We start from the raw sequence: 16162 nt of genomic DNA, 5'->3' as shown, positions 1-16162 counted from the left end.
CCGTAACGTTTGAGACAATTCATCCTGATATTCGCTAATTCTCATAACTGGTCAAAAAGAAAACCTGAAGTGAAAGGAAAATCATGTGCAAGCCAGTCAGTAACTTCAAACTGAATCTGAAGTGCTTGCCCATGGCTACCACCTGACCAGTAGTGGAGCTGGTAAGTTGGTGTGTGGGAACAGGGAAACTCTCAGCTTCCCCTAAAACCCAGAATTCCTTTACAGAATAAAAAAAGTAAAAGAGTCGACCATTTCTAACTTTAAAGACTGTTTCCCCAAACCATGAAGTTATGAATTAACTATCATAGAAAAATAAATTTAAGTTTGATTTCTGAAAACTAATAAAAGAAAAAGGAATTTATATGGTTGTACGTATCATGACTTATAATAGAAGAGTTTGTGGTAAACTGTCAGTGTTATTCTTTTAAATCCACATATGTTTATCAGAATATTTTCCGAATGTGTAGTTTTAATGCACAAATTCACAAATATAAGTCCAGAAAAACACTAACATTTAGGTTCGAAGCTCTATTATGTGATCTTTCTTTTTAGGTACTTTAGTAGGGAGAAGTCAAAACATTTTTTATAAAGACTTTTCTAATTACCTCAATTCATAACTCAAGGCATTAATTCTTCAAGTTAAAAATCTTTAAAAGTATTTCAACTTGAAAGTTTATGAAAGCACATAGTAAAAAGTCCAATTCTTAATATCTAAGACATTCACAAACCAAAAAATAATTAATGTTCCAAATTGAAATCTAATCTTACTTTATAGAAAGGCAAAAAACATGCTTACAGTAAACATCAAACATTTTATTAAGTTTAAAAAGTTGAAGTTTAAAAGATAAATTGCAAAATTAACCTGAGCTGTGGTTTTATTTCAGTGAAGCTGAAAGCCACAGTGTTTTTAACTGACAACTTCTAAATCATTAAAAAGAAACTCCATCATTGAAGTATTTACACATATTCCTCTTGCTATACTATTTAGCCAGTCTGTTTTAAAATTCAGATTAAAAAGGGCTTACCTCGAGAATCAGTAAGTTCTTTGTCGTTTGTTAGATTCTTCTCTTGGGGAATCCGCCAGCATAACTTTAAGCCTGACTCCATTCAGGATCTTTCCATGTAGAGTCGTAATCGCATCATTAGCACTTATTCTATCTGCATACTTGGCATACCCCACATTTTTTCCTGACACAAGGTAAACTTCGATCAGGTTACCAAAACGACTGAAACAAAGTTAAAAAAAAAAAAAAAAAAATCAACTGATGTTGATAAATACAGCTGCTCGGCTCTAAAAGTTGGGGTCCACTCTGGAGTCCCTTTTCACCCCTCTTCCCATATTCAATCTCCAATTCGTGTCAATCTTGCTTCTTAGACAGCTCCTCTACCAGTCAGTTCCTCCTCTTTCTCACCCAGGCTTCTTTCCTCATGCAGATCACTCTGATCTTTTCCTTAGATTACTTTAATACTTTCTCCACTAGTTTCCCTGATGCCGGGACTTGTCCCTCTCCACTCCATTCCTGACCCTGTCTTCTGAGTGCTCTTTCTAAAACACAGATAGAATCATTTCCTCTCCCCAAATCCCTTCAGCAGCTCCTCAGGGCCTCCAGGGTGAGACAAACTCCCTAAACGCCCCTGAGCCTTTCCTGACAGGTCCTTGTCCTCTCCAGCTTCATCTTCCCTCACAGGCTCCAAGTCCAAATTCTAATGATCTCCTTTCACATTCTTTCTGGTAGGAATAACCACCCACACACCCAGCTTTCTTCGCTGGCTAAATTATTTTTAACCTTCAGGTCTCCAGGATACCTTGCTTCTTTGAAGGAGTCTTCGCAGAGTTTCTAAGATAGCTGCGTCTCCTGTGTATTTTATAGCCTGTCCAATTCCTTTCATAGCACCAATCTCACCAGGTTGCAATTTCCTATTTACTTATCTGTCTCCTAATTGAGGTCAGCTCTAAGAAACCAAGACTATCATGTCTTGTTTACATAATGTAATAGTTTGTGTATGTAATGTCTCTAGTTTTTAGCACAGTGCCTGCCTGGCACGGAAGACAGTTTCAAGAAATAAACAAAATAAGTCAGTTAAAGAAAAGTGAAAATCCCTGAACCACATCCCTGATATTTTGTACAGCTCTTTAACAAGCTTCCTATCTATCTTTTTAATTCACTAACATTGTTGGAAGGCAAATGAAATAAGACCAAAAAGAAAAACTTAAGAATGGAATTATATTAAAAACACAGAAGTAAACAAGAGCCTTCCCCTTTTATGTACTTATTACATACTACAAGCAAGTAACTGTTTACTCAATGTAGTAACTATAACATCCTTAAAGAGCCAACAGAGTGCTGACAAAATAGAAGATGCTTAGTAAACACTGTTCAGCTGAATTACAACTACAAAGGAAAAGATATGTGACAAGAATTCTAGAGGACAGGTGCATCTTCTATCAAACACGATTTGTCCATTCTGTGCATGCAATGTTTTAAAACAATCCTACACATTTTATGCTTTCAAAACAAAGTAACAGGAAATTAATTCTGTATGGAGACTTAGGACATGTGAATGATAAAAAAAGAGAAGGAAACAATCATACACTTTAAAAGGTGGTATCAATAAGGAGTTTTTTAAACCACAGAACAAATCATCTCTAGATTTCAAGATTGTAAGAGTACTTAAATTACTGGTTTAAATAAATTAAATTATAAAATGTAACTATGTGGAATTCAGATCTTACCAGAATATATCTTCTAATACATCTAAAGGTAAAGGATGAGGATTAAACACGATAAAAAGTCTTTCTTTCACAGGAGTTTCAGGAGGGGCTTTTTTTTTGCATGATGGAAGTACAACATCTGTCTGGATTTGAGGCAACTGTGATCCAGAACTTCCTCCAAATTGCTGTTGAAGAGTTAGGTACAAAACAAGAAAAAGAAAAACTACACTTTAGGGATCTTAAGCCAAGACCTAAAGAGATGTGTATCATGGCACCTGTGTGATCTTTTACTATAGCTCTGAAAAATATTTCTATAAACATAGACCACATTTCTTTTATATCCTAAAGATGTACTGTGAAGGTTAAATTCTTACACACTTACCAGAAATTGCTGCTGATTTGGGTTATTCCACACCATTGAGGCAAGCTGTGCAGCTACCATCTGTGTTGCCATTTTTCTAAGGAGACTGGAGATAACAACGGGTAATTTACAGAACACCAGAAATACTCTGTCTCTTAACAGTAACTTGTTTTGTGTCGTCCCCTCACTGGAGAGGTCAACTGTTTTCTATTTTTATTCTTCAAGTCATAATCACGTACCCAAAGCTTGGCTTTAGACACTCCTAGAATGGTACTTACTCTGTTGGATTACTCCCATCATCAATGAAGGAAACACCTATCCAATTTCCAGGAGGGTACTGAAATCCATGTAACTTGTATTTTGCATAAATAGCTGATGCTACGTTAAAATACTGAACCACTCCATGACCTAAAACAAAGTAGAGAATATACAGAAAATTAAAAGGAAAACAGAGTACCTAAAGCCTGTATTGCCACAGAAATGAAACAATATAGAAATACTCTAATATCATACTGCTAGTAAATACAGAATCAAATGTGTCAGAAAATAAAGTTCTTATACATACGAGTATGGGTGAAACCTGTGTTCCTACAAAGTAAAGCATAAGCCAGATTTTGGTAAAAATATGAACATGGTATTTTAAGGAAAATGGAATCATTAGCATAAGTTCCATCCAATGAGTTTAATTTTAGAATACTGGCTTTTCTTATATGACGCAAATATACCTAAAAACCAACCAGTTTTTCTTAAATTTTTATTCTTTGAAATTGACTTTGAAATTCTAAAAATTTCTCTATCATACTGAATAGGAAATGGAATGAGAAGTGATATCTGAAAGAGTATATAGTCATCTTGTCTTGCTGTATTGGTAAAGAGAGGACAGTGATTATGTATGAAAAACAAAATGTAGGCAACAGAGGGTCTCAGATGAGAAGTCATATAATTCACATGCCTTTGGAGAGCTTTCAGCTAAGGGGTAGATTTCAATTCACGAAAGCGATACTTAAGGAGGGGACTAGTTTTATACGGGAGTCCTGATATGGACACCCCAGGAGCTTGTAACACAACCAAAAGGTTTTCAGGATATTTTGTAATGTAAACCACTTTGGGGAAAACACTGTTCTGATTTAATGTTCCTCTCTATACTTAAGCATCCCAACATTTTAATGAAATTAAAATAAAACTCAGAAAGCAAATGAACATATAAAACTGAAATTCAAATAGTGTTCTAACTATATGATATCTCTATTAATACAAAGGTATTCCAATGACACATGTATTTATCAGGCACATCCAACCACAGAAACAATACAGAAGATAAAGAAACAAATACATCTCAACATACCGGATAAAAAGGAAAGAAAACAAAACAGAATTACATATGAATACAACAACAAGTGTGCCAGAAAACACAAAACGTGTGCCTTAGAATCAGAAAAAGAATGACAGTGTAAATTTGGGTGAAGGCTGGAGATGCTACCAAGTAGGTTCAGAGGGGCTGTTCTGCTAAAAGACCAGTGCTGGGGAGGGCAATACTGAGCATGTGGGGGTGTCTGTGGGAAGGGTGGGGGCACTCCAGGCCTGTCAGCCCATATGACCTGACTCATTTCCCTAATTCCACTCAACATTCATGACACCCTAAAAGGACTAAATTACATAGATCTACAGTACTGGAAAGATGCCAAGTATGATTGTTCTATACCACCCCTCACCTCCAATTTTCTAAAACAAACCAACAAACCCCATAGATTTATGGAGTGCCCATTATGCGCCAGGACTTACATTAGGTATTCCACATACATTATTTCTAATTCTTATCTTACCCTGGCATAGAGGGTATTAATAGTCCCACTTTACAGATGAGGACAGAGAGGCTCAGAGAGGATAAGCAATTTGCCAAGGTCTCAGAGCTATGTGCCACTGCTGGGATTTGCACCTGAGTCTGATGCAAAAGAGAATGCCAACCTTTTTCCATTATGCAACAATGCCTCCATCTAAAAAAAAAAGCCTTTAAAAGAATCAATAGGCTTAAAAAAATACAAAGACAGATTAAGCTGACACTAGGTAATAGGTTTAATTAATTAATCAATTAGTTAAAAGTTCAAATGGATGTTAGAGCCTTGCTTGTATTAAGAACAGGAAGAAGTAGAAAAAGAAGTAGAGCAATCAGGTACTTGAAACGAAGAAAAGGAGTTTCATTTTGAAGTATAAAGTTCAAGAAAAGAGACTTGGGATGAATAGGAAACTTTAAGGGTTTTAGAACTTACCTAGCATTAATCAAGAGTATAGAGAGAGACTCTACCTGAGGTATTTTTGTTGTACAACTAGAAACAGAAAATGGTCTATTTTGACACAAAGTATCATTGGAGAAAAAGCCATTTTAAAACACATTATATTTAAAAACAATATAGATATTATTTTACCATAATTTGAATAAGGATCTCGTTGAACTTCACAGTATTCCAATCCTGGTACTATATCAAAAATGCTGAAAAGCTGCTCTTCAGTGAAAGGAACTCTTGATACAACTGACAGGCGTTTGGAGATAGCTTCCTGGCCTCTGTTGTCATTCTTGTCAAAATTTGAAAATTCAGGTTGTTGCTCTCCAACAAACAATATACAAAAAAGTAAATCTTTAAATTTCTATACATTCAAGAATTCATTTAACATTTTATTACTAGAAAATAAAATGAACTTCTCATTAAGTCCATCGCATTAAACAAAGTCCCTACATTTTGAATGACCGAGGAACGCTCTTGGTCCTCAGCACAATCAGAAGGGACCAACGGCAAGAAAGCAGACAACTCTCCCCACTCCTCAGCCTTCAACACAGACATATAAGCAGAAATATGTAGTCCAACTTCACAGGAATATGTTTAATATGCAAAACTGCAAACGGTTGAAGTGTTTTACCTAAAACAAAGCTTATGCCAAATAACATTCACAGGTCTTACTTCCATCACCTATTTTTCCCTTTTTTCTAGCTTCCACTTTTGTCATTCCTCTCCTTTCTCCAGCTCTAATTTTAAAGCAACAGTAGCTTAGGGATAAAATTTTAGGATTCAATACTGAGGGGATATTTGTACAGCTCTTTCATACTTTTTGGTCCGCTGCGTACAGGTAGAAGCTCACCCAAAAAAGAGGCAGTGACATAGGTGAATATTTAGATCAGGCATGACTAATCAGAGAAAACTGGAAATAAGTGGAAATAAGTGTTAAATATTAAGGACATGAGGAGTCATGACCAACTTCTTAGAAAAAAAAAACAAACCCACTACAGTTAGACTTCTGGACACTGAGATTTATAGACTGCTAATAAAAGAGTATTTCTAAAACCTCAAAACAGGATTATATATACTAATACTATTAGTGTGAAGGTAGCCCACTTACCAAATGGAAACATATTTACTCTAGGTTCATGCCCCAAAGTCTCCTGCCTCATGTTACTATAATAATCTTGATCTGAAGATTCAGATGCTTTATTTTTGGGTTCAGCCAAGATTGCCCTAAAACCTGAAAAAGACAATCCATGAATTTCAAGCTTCATAGCAAATTTAACACACCTGCAAATATACTTGATTACTAGTGCTTGACTTAGCTTCGTAAATATACTGTATAAAACGAAGTCTACACAACCAGATCTCTTTCTTTGCTTTTTTTGGAAGATGGCAAAGAGAAAACGAGAAACAGCAAGAATCTCATTATGGGTCAGTGTAAATATGAAAGATCAGCAATTCTATGCTATTCTTTCCAATCTTCCCCCAACCACAGATGACATCGTGATTCATTCTCCCAGGCTCCTTCATAGAAGAATCCTGCAGGGCTTCTTCAGTCAAACTGTCTTCAAGATTCTTCCTTTGAAATCCATTTAGAATAGGTTATGTTTCACTCTAACTTCCCTGCTTCTGTTTTTAATTTAGATTCTCTTCAACTAATTACAACAACGCTTCAATTGGTCTCTGCCTCGGGATACAGGATTTAACCAGGGGTTCAAGGATGAGCTCAAAAGGTGGGAAGGTTCCATTTCACCTTCTGAAACTTTGAACAAAATTGTTACGCATGCATGTGCACCTTTCAAGAAAGAAGGTTCACAGTTTTCATCATATTATTCAGTGGCTCCAAAAAGAATAAAAGTAGCCATCTTGAATTCTTCCTCTGGAAATCCACACTTGGTGCTGTGGTTAAATCTACTGTCCTACAACAGTTTTTATTATTTTTCTCCATTTAAAACAATCTATAAGGGAATCCAAATGTAGACTCGGCTTGAACTCTTCATTACCTCCCACCTGGTTACGGTATACCTCGTTACCTCTGTCCTTTCTCAACAGAGACACTGCTTCACTCACACTGCTGCCTTCACAGTACTAAGCAAAGACATGCTTATGTGCCTGTGCCTCTGCTAACGCTGCCGTCACCTTCCGGGCTGCCTACTCAACACCAGATGGAAATCCTCCTCCAATGCAGTCCCGTGTTCATTTAGTGCATTTGTTTCTCACCAGTGATAGACTATATCACACACTTTTGAATATTTTCCTCATGTGGCCAATTTTTATTGAGCCTACTATCAATGGCAGTATCTTTGATTAAGAGCTCAAATCTTTATTGAGGGTCTATTACTGTACTAGGTACTTGAAGTGACAGAACAGACAAATAAGACATACTCCTTGCTTTCAAAGAGCCTTTAAGAGTTCTATATTTTTGGCCTGTTGGATCTTGGCTATACAATATAGCTATAAATTCCAAAACTGCTTTATATTCGTATCCCTCTTCTTAACATATTGATGAGTATACCATAGGTACACAATTAATACCGGCTGACTGAGAAATTTAGAAGACTCTGAGAGAAAATTTTGGTGTGCACTTTAGGGTTATCTAAGAATTCTACTGGTTAACAATAATTCTTTCCAGTACGTATAGATTTTTATAATATCCTGAAACCCACTAATTTAATGATTTCTTAATTCATTTCTAAAGGTCAATATAACTAAATGTATGAAAACAAAGGAAATTCTCCTTGGCTTCTTTATAATTCTTATTCTTCATTATGTACACCAGCAACAACAGAAGATCAAATTAATGTCACTCTAGCTTGAAATCAACCCAATGTATATTTACTTACCTATCTTAGCAAACCTTATAAACCCTATCCGTAACTTACATGTTTATTAGTATATTTAATTCTATTTAGGGCTTACGTCAAATATAAACAATTAAACAATTAAAGAAAACTTAAAGAGTTTTTTTAATATAAATAATTAAGGAAAGAAAAAAACAACCCTGAAAGGGTAGGTCAATTTTTAATACTTAATATTCTAAAAACACATACCAAAAAAAGCCCCCAAACCCATGGAATAACCAAAATATGGCAACTTTCATTACTAAGTTAATGCAGTTGCTCATAGTTTTCTTCAAGATTGTGTCTCAATGAAAGCTTAATCACAGCCCCAACATAATTTTCATCTGAGCACTATATATAGTATTTAAACTCTCATCGTTAAGATTAAATTAGCAGGTACGGTTATTAGCAAAAACCAGTATTTGATTCAGTTATTTAGAATAATTAGAATTTTAAGAAAAGTTTTTAACAATGTTAAATATATCCTTACTTCGATCACAGTTTTCTATTGCTTGGGCAGCTTGTGATGGTTTTAAGTATCGAACATAGCCCAAACCTTTACTTTCTCCAGTGACTTTGTTCTTAATAATGCTGCAATACTCGATATCTCCATACACCTATAAGAGTGAAAAAAATTATCTTAGAGAAGTCAAAATTAATAACTGAAGAGATTATTTGAGAACTTAAAATTTATTTTTACCTCTTGTTTGCAAAAAAAGAAATTAGAATTAGAATTTACTGCTATTTTAATAATGGAATCAAAATGTCACAAACTAATGAGGCACTAGAAAAATAACCATAACAATAATATAACCAAGTTACAACATAACCAAAATAATAATTTTTATTTACTGAGCATTTGCTTTACATATATTATCTTATTGTCACAACAATCACTGAAGGATATACACACATGCATCACATACCCATCTCACACACACATACAAATGTGTGTGTGAGATGTGTGTGTGATATGTGTGTGCGTATAGCTTACTTCATAGATAAGGAAGCTGAGCCTTAGAAAAATCAAAAAACTTGCCTAACTTCTGGAGGGAGAGTAAGAATTTGTACATGGTCTGAAGAACTCCAAAGTGTGGCTCAGTAGCGGTTAAGAGCAGAGGCTCTGGAACTGAACCTTCTAGATTCAAATCTTGGGTCAGCCAACTTATTAACTAGGTAGTTGAGTTACACTCTCTGTGCCCGCCTCCTTATCTGTTAAATGGGGCTAATGGCTGTACATACCTCAAAGGATTGTTTTAAAGGTTAAATGAATTAATACACCTAGAGTGCTTGTACAGAGTCTGGAACATACTTAACACTCAGTAAACATTAACTGTAATCATTTGTCTGTCTTCTAACAGAAGCACAAATGGTTGTGTATTCTTTTGAAGGAGAGACTCCCAAAGTATAACTCTAAAACACACTGGTTCACTCAGAAAGTTAATATTCTATGTGAGAAATGTGTCGTAAATGTTTATTTATTAGATGTTGGAATATGGGATATAAAGTCTTAGTATTTATTATTTGTTTTACAAAATTCTCATGTAACCAATTAGCAACGTAATTACTAGATAAAAATGTCTTATTTGTTCACTCAGAAAAAGATAACAATTTATAAATATACAAGGTAAAAACTTTTCTTACTATTAAAGGAGGTATGGGATATACAGAGGGTGCCAAAAAATGTATACACACTTTAGGAAAGGAAAACTGTATTAAAATTGTAATACTCAATATATACAGATAACAAAAAATGAATACAAGTCACGTCTGACTTCTGCAATTACAAGAGGTGCTCAAAGTGGTTACCATCAGCGTCCAGACACTTCTGATTATGGCGAACTACTGCTTGAGTAATGTTAACCAAAGTGTCCATTTGTATACATTTTTTTGGCACCCCCGGTATATTTCTGGTATTTGTCATGTCTGAAGTACGTGTATTTTATTCAACTCTCACTTGGGAATTTGAAAAATACTTTTTACCACTTGTTTCTTTTCTTTCTTGCTTGTTGCCTACCCAATTCATAGTACTAAGAAGAATACAAAAAAAGGATAAAAAAATTATCCTTTTCAAATTATCCAATTCAAAACGATTTTAAAATTGCTTTTTAATAATTTTTGTGAAAATATATCACTGCTTATAAAAGTAAATGGCTAAATAGAGATTTAACATTATCTTCAAATTTCATTTACTATAATTTTGATATAGTTCAGAACTATAATTTTTTTCTTTAAATATAACTCCCCCAGAGGCCTAATTTTAGGACAAAAAACTCTAGAAAGAATAAGCTTTTCTGTGAATAAGTACAATGTTAACATACCATAAGCCTGTGAAAATGACTAGATAATACAATTCACACACTCAGGCTTGCCTGACTCACCCTTACAGAAGAGGTAATAGAGAGAAGCCAGAAGAGGGTGCTTTGAAATTGTAAAGACCAAGAGAAGGCTCTGGATTCAGAGAGCCTAGGTTTCAATCTTGGTTCTACCACTCGGTGTGTGACCTTCCTTAAAACCGAGCTTGATCATTCATTTTTTTTGAATCTGTGTTTTCATTATTACTATTTTCCAGTTTTTATATATTCTTTAAAGTTAATTTATTCTAGGCTTAATATTTAAAAACCAGACTGAAATAGAGGACTTAAAAATAGTTATTTAATTCTCCACCACCAATCTAATGATCTATCTCAAACAACGCTTCAGATTTAGTAACTGTACCACCAATTTAGGATTGGGAGTTATCACAGATGCTACTGGATTAGAAAACTTAAGTACCTTAAATTTTTCCCGTAGATCTTCTTCTGTGTAGGATTTTGGTATCATCACAAAGATTCTTGTAAGTTCTTCATCTTCAACATCTCGGTGGCTTCCAGATGACCTGGACTGAGCAATGAAAACCTAAGAAACGAACAAAACCCACAAAATAACGTGAATGTGAAAAAAACCAGTTAACTGTTTTCCTATTCCTTAAGTATACTTCCTTCCTTATTAGTATGAGAGTCATGTTAGGTTAAATGCAATATAATAGGGTCGTATAAATTTTTTTAAATCTATCTTTATTGCAATGATTTTTTTTAATGAGATAATACCAATCTCTGTACTGTGCTTTTTCCAAATGTATTTTTACTTTCGGATTTTGGTTTACCAAAAGCAATAGTCAGTACATTGAAAAATAATATGTACGAAACTTATGTAATTTTACTAACCATTGTCACCCCAATACATTTTTTTAAAAAGAAAAAACATGTACTGTGCAGTTGTTGGGTACAATGGTCAATAAATGCCAATTTACAGGTGATTAATAGTGTTATTAAAATGTTACATCTTTACTGATTCTGTCAAATGCTGTTCTATCAGATACTAAGAGTATAAAATCTGATTGTGAATTTACCTTTCTCCTTTTAGATCTATCAATAATGCTTCACGTATTAGGTTGGTGTAATTGCAGTTTTTGCAATTTTTAACCTTATAAACTGCAATTACTTTTGCACCAACCTAGTATTTTGAAGCTCTATTATTGGCTGCATAAACAATAGGGATTATTGTGTATTTTTTCACTGACATTTGTATTCTTCAGAAAGAATCCTGTTAATACTCCTCCTGCTGAAGACCATTTTGTCTGATACACCAGCTGTTTCTATCCTTTTACTTTCAATTATTTTGTATCTTTATACTTAAATTGTCTCTTATAGACAGTATTTGTCTTTTCTTTGAATCTTGCCTGACAATCCCTGCCTTTTAACTGTTTAGTCCATTTGTTTAATGCGGCATTTGATATAGTTGGGTGTAATTCTAGATGGCCCTATTTTTAATTTTCTAATATTAATCTTTAAAAAAGGTAATTTAACCATACTCAGTATCATATTAGTGACCATCCAAATGATGTATGTGAGCAAAAAAATGCACAAAAATGACTTGAAGCTCTATATTCTACTATTGGCAATTTAATTTTATTGAAACATCATCTATGACATTAGGTCATTACTTGAAATTAGCTTCATGGTATTGCCTTTATTTAATTTGTAAAATTGTTTTGGTTTTTATGTTCCAGAGGAATGTTAAAATCTTTAAATAGGATTGTGGATTTGTTTATGGAGCCATAAGCATACGAATTTTAATGGCTATTTTATTGTTTATAACTTGAAAGAATGTAATAAACTATAAATCACCACACAATGGCACTTGAGGGTTTTTTCTTCTTTAAAGGGGGGCTGTATGTTATTCAAGAATGAGAAAGCCAGGAGCTATGGAATTTTATAGAGTATGAGGCAGCAACTAAAAGGATCCAGAACTTATAAAGCCATGAGATTTTAGGAATATTGAAAAAGAAGGCTTTGTTTGCTTGGAAAACAGCTGTCACAGAGGTGTAGAGTCTTGCTTACAAGACACAGCTGCAGACATAGCTCTAGGTAGAGTCTATTTCCAGTTTCAATAAATCTACACTATATGCCCACTATGTGAAGCACTGTATGAGACATTAGTAATAGAGTATCGAGCAATGCAGAAATGGCTCAATAGAAAATTTAGTCTGGTGGATGCGGTCAATAGGCAAAAACGAACTGGGAACCTTTAAGTATATGGGAAGACATTGGGGGGAAAAAAGGAGTCTCAGGCAAGATTTGAGATTGGAGGTGCCATCAGATCACACATTTCTAAATTTTAGATGACCATACTGTTGAAATTTTCTGATAAAGGAGACAGTATCTAAGTAGACCGTATGTCTCTTTAAATATCTAATGGTCAATTTCCCCTGAAATTTTATGTTCACAGACTATGGGCACTAAATTATTAAAGATATTCTTGCAAAGCTAAAAACCAAGATTTTTCTCTAGTTTTAACCCTTTCCTCCAGATAATGCAGCTGGTTACAAGATGACTTTTACTTGGACAATCTTTTCTGAATGTAGACCTGGTGCTTAAACTTTCTAATTTGTCTCGTAGATCCTCGGGAACTTCGCAAAAGTACATGAGAAAAATTAAAGCTGAATTAATTTAACTAGGAATACTGAAAAAATCAACAAAAAATCCATTGCAGTGAAAGACAGCCCAAGTTGCTGCTGCTGAAGAATGAACTCCGACTGTCTAGCTAGGCACTATAGTGAAACAACCCTCTGGCTGAAAATGAGTGGACAAAAATGTGAAAAACAGAATTTAACCTTTAATTATCTTTGGGAATAATTTCATTTCTCTGTGGCTAAAAGGGAGGGTACAGTTCAGTGTTGGGAATTTCACTTCTCTTCTAGGAATATAATCAAGGCAGAATGGGGTGGTCAACCAGTTTCAAATTTGGAGAATTTTTTTGGTTAGGATTTCTGTGGTTATGTTATATTCAAAAGTATAAAAACCCTCTCTGCTAAGATCGTAATTAGAAGGAGATGAAAAAAATCAGTCTAGTACAGGAGTTAGCACACTACAGCTTCCTGTTTTTCTCCGGCTCATGATCTAAGAATTGTTCTTACATTTTTAAAGGGCTGTTCAAACAAAGAGTGTGTGACCATGGACTGTATGTGGCTCACAAAGCCTAAAACATTTACTATCTGGCCCTATAGAAACCATATTTACAAACCCCTGACCTAGCATATGCTGTGGCCTTCTAATTAATTCTATTGATGATCTGTTCTCACCCACTTCAAAGGGTTTGGGAGCTAGCAGGAGAAAGGATGTCCACTGTCTACTGTGTTGTTGGTATAGACCCAGGCTCCTTCTCCTTTGCAGATAGAGGTAAAAGACCCCCAGAGACTGAAATATCTCTGAGTCTTTCATTTATATAAGCCATATTTATAATATTCTTCTCAGTTTTCTGTAGGTGGGAAAAAAATGAAAAATTTTGGAAAAGAGACTTTGTGGAAAGCTCCAACAAAATTACAAATACACCAACTAATTTTACAGGACAGGTGAAGGGTACAGTTTAAGCAACCGTGAGATTCTCAAGATTAGGCCCTGAACTGAGTTCACAGAAAGTAAGGAATGATATCTTGGCTACTACTAACAAATAATAGTACATACTGAAGGCTTACCTTGTGCCAAGCACTGTGCTAAAAGCACAAATTAAGTCACATAACCCTCAAAAGTACTCTTTCTGCCATGTGTCAGTTATCTTAATTTTACAGACAAGTGCAGAAACTTAATATAAACACCACCGGGGTGAACTAAGTATACAAAGAAGCATTTAATACAACTACACTGCCATCACAATGACTTGGCTCTACTTAAGGCTATTTACCTTCGTGTGCTTTCAAAGAAAAGTGGCAGTAACAAAATGTATGGCATTGATACCTTCACAAATAGGCTTATTTAAAATGATTTTAAAAATCACAAAAAAAGTGATGAATCTGTAATAGCAGCCATTTTAATCACCTGCATTAAATTTTATATACATGAAAACTTTTGTCAGGTAGTGGGAAAAAGCCCAACACCAGAGGGCCACAGTTTAATGTACTTTTATCATGTTGTTAAGCCCCATACCTACCTGAAGCAAAGTCGGATTATCAATTATGATATTGATAAACCGGGGGGGTCTGAGAGAGGGTCACATAAGTCCTCAAATCAGGCCAGGGCCAGAGTTGGGCCAGGAGTCCAGAGCTCTGATTTAGAGGCGGCGTGGAGGGGGCGGAGGGAGTGGGGCCGGCAAGCTACTGCAGCTCTGCAGCACGAGTTGCAGCAGACGCCTGGCCTGATATTTTGTCCGCATCCCCCCACCAAACACTGTACCCCGGTGTAGGCTCGCGGGCGGGTCCTAAGAAACCCTCTCCCCAACGCCATCCTCCCCTTCCCTCGCCCCCACAATGCTCCAGGGAGCAGGTGCTGCGGATGCAGGGAAGCCCGAGAGACCCATTCCCGTCCCCCCCGGACACCGTCCTCGCGGGTACCCGGATTCGGGCACCCGCACCTTGATAGGCTTTGTGTCGTTGGGGCCGAGGCACCGGCCGTGCATCTCCTCCATAGCCCTACAGGCCTGCGAGCTGCGGGCGAACTTGACGAAGGCGATGCCCTTGGACTCCTTGGTGTGCTTGTCCCGCACCACCCAGATATCTTGGATCTCGCCGAAGGGTGAGAAGCGCTCCCTCAGTACCGACTCGGGCGTGTATTTGCTGATCACCAGGAAGATGCGGCTGTTGGGAGGCTCGTCCAGGCTGTCCACGCCCAGGCGGAAGCCTCCGCCACTCGCACAGCTGCCTGCTTCGTCCATGGTTCTCCAGCCCAGGGCTGGAGTGAGGCCCCCGTCCCCTTCGATCCTCTTCGCTTCCGCCGTGCCCACCACCGCCGCTGTCGCAAATCCAGCAGTGGCGAGTCCGGGGCTCTGTTTCCGGAAGACGTAAGACTCTGGCACTGTCCGGCCGCGCCGGGTGCCGGCTTCCGGAGAACTGCCTGCAGCGCCCCCTGGCGACCCGGGGGAGCCTTGTCCAGTCCTTGCCTTCAATCCCGCGGAGCCCAGGCACAAGTACCTGGTGTGCAATGCTAACTAGTGCCCTGTGGCCAGGACGGCCCAGTCTGGTGCACAGGCCTTTCCAACTCTGGCTTTATCTCCCATCCCCCGAACCACCCCGCCAAACAGAAGCCAAGGATTCTTCCCCCAAAATTTGCTATCTTGGTCATAAACTCAATAGAGGACCACCACCATAGGACAGAATTAAAACAGAAAAAGCCTTAAAGCTGAAAGGAACCTTTGAGCTCATCCAAAACCAGCCTCATTTGTTGAGAAAATGGAGAGGAGGAAATTGAGGCCCTTGCAATAGCCAAACGGTAATAGAGATAAAAGTAACAGAGCCAAAACTAGAACCAACCCCACCTGCTGATCTACTCCACTCCGACACGCACCCCCGAGGGACTGAGAGCAGAACGGGCGGACTGCTCAGCTGTGGAACTAGGAGACATCGTAAGGTGCAAGCAAAATGTGAAATGCATACTGACTTCCAAGGCTTATTGTTAATAAGCCTTGAGGAGAGGTCAGTAGAAAACTAGCAGAAATCCAG

At 36.8% G+C, this 16162-nt stretch overlaps 1 protein-coding gene across 1 annotated transcript; it reads right to left on the bottom strand.

Moving 5' to 3' along the window:
* Window positions 1–1025: 1025 nt before the first annotated feature.
* On the bottom strand, window positions 1026–15512 carry RBM45 (RNA binding motif protein 45). Its single transcript, XM_019739299.3, has 9 exons — window positions 15079–15512; window positions 10966–11088; window positions 8681–8807; window positions 6465–6587; window positions 5498–5677; window positions 3353–3482; window positions 3096–3180; window positions 2735–2898; window positions 1026–1226 (listed from the first exon to the last, which is right to left on the bottom strand). Exons 1-9 carry the CDS (start codon window positions 15376–15378, stop codon window positions 1034–1036), a joined length of 1425 nt encoding a protein of 474 aa, XP_019594858.2. The 5' UTR covers window positions 15379–15512; the 3' UTR covers window positions 1026–1033.
* Between the last annotated feature and the right edge of the window lie 650 nt (window positions 15513–16162).

The sequence above is a fragment of the Rhinolophus sinicus genome, chromosome 17 (genome assembly GCF_057876585.1).
Source record: "Rhinolophus sinicus isolate RSI-liver-muscle chromosome 17, RSI-T2T, whole genome shotgun sequence".
Lineage (NCBI taxonomy): Eukaryota > Metazoa > Chordata > Mammalia > Chiroptera > Rhinolophidae > Rhinolophus > Rhinolophus sinicus.
Note: the sequence above shows the minus strand (reverse complement) of the source record. Positions and strands in the feature narration are given on the sequence as shown.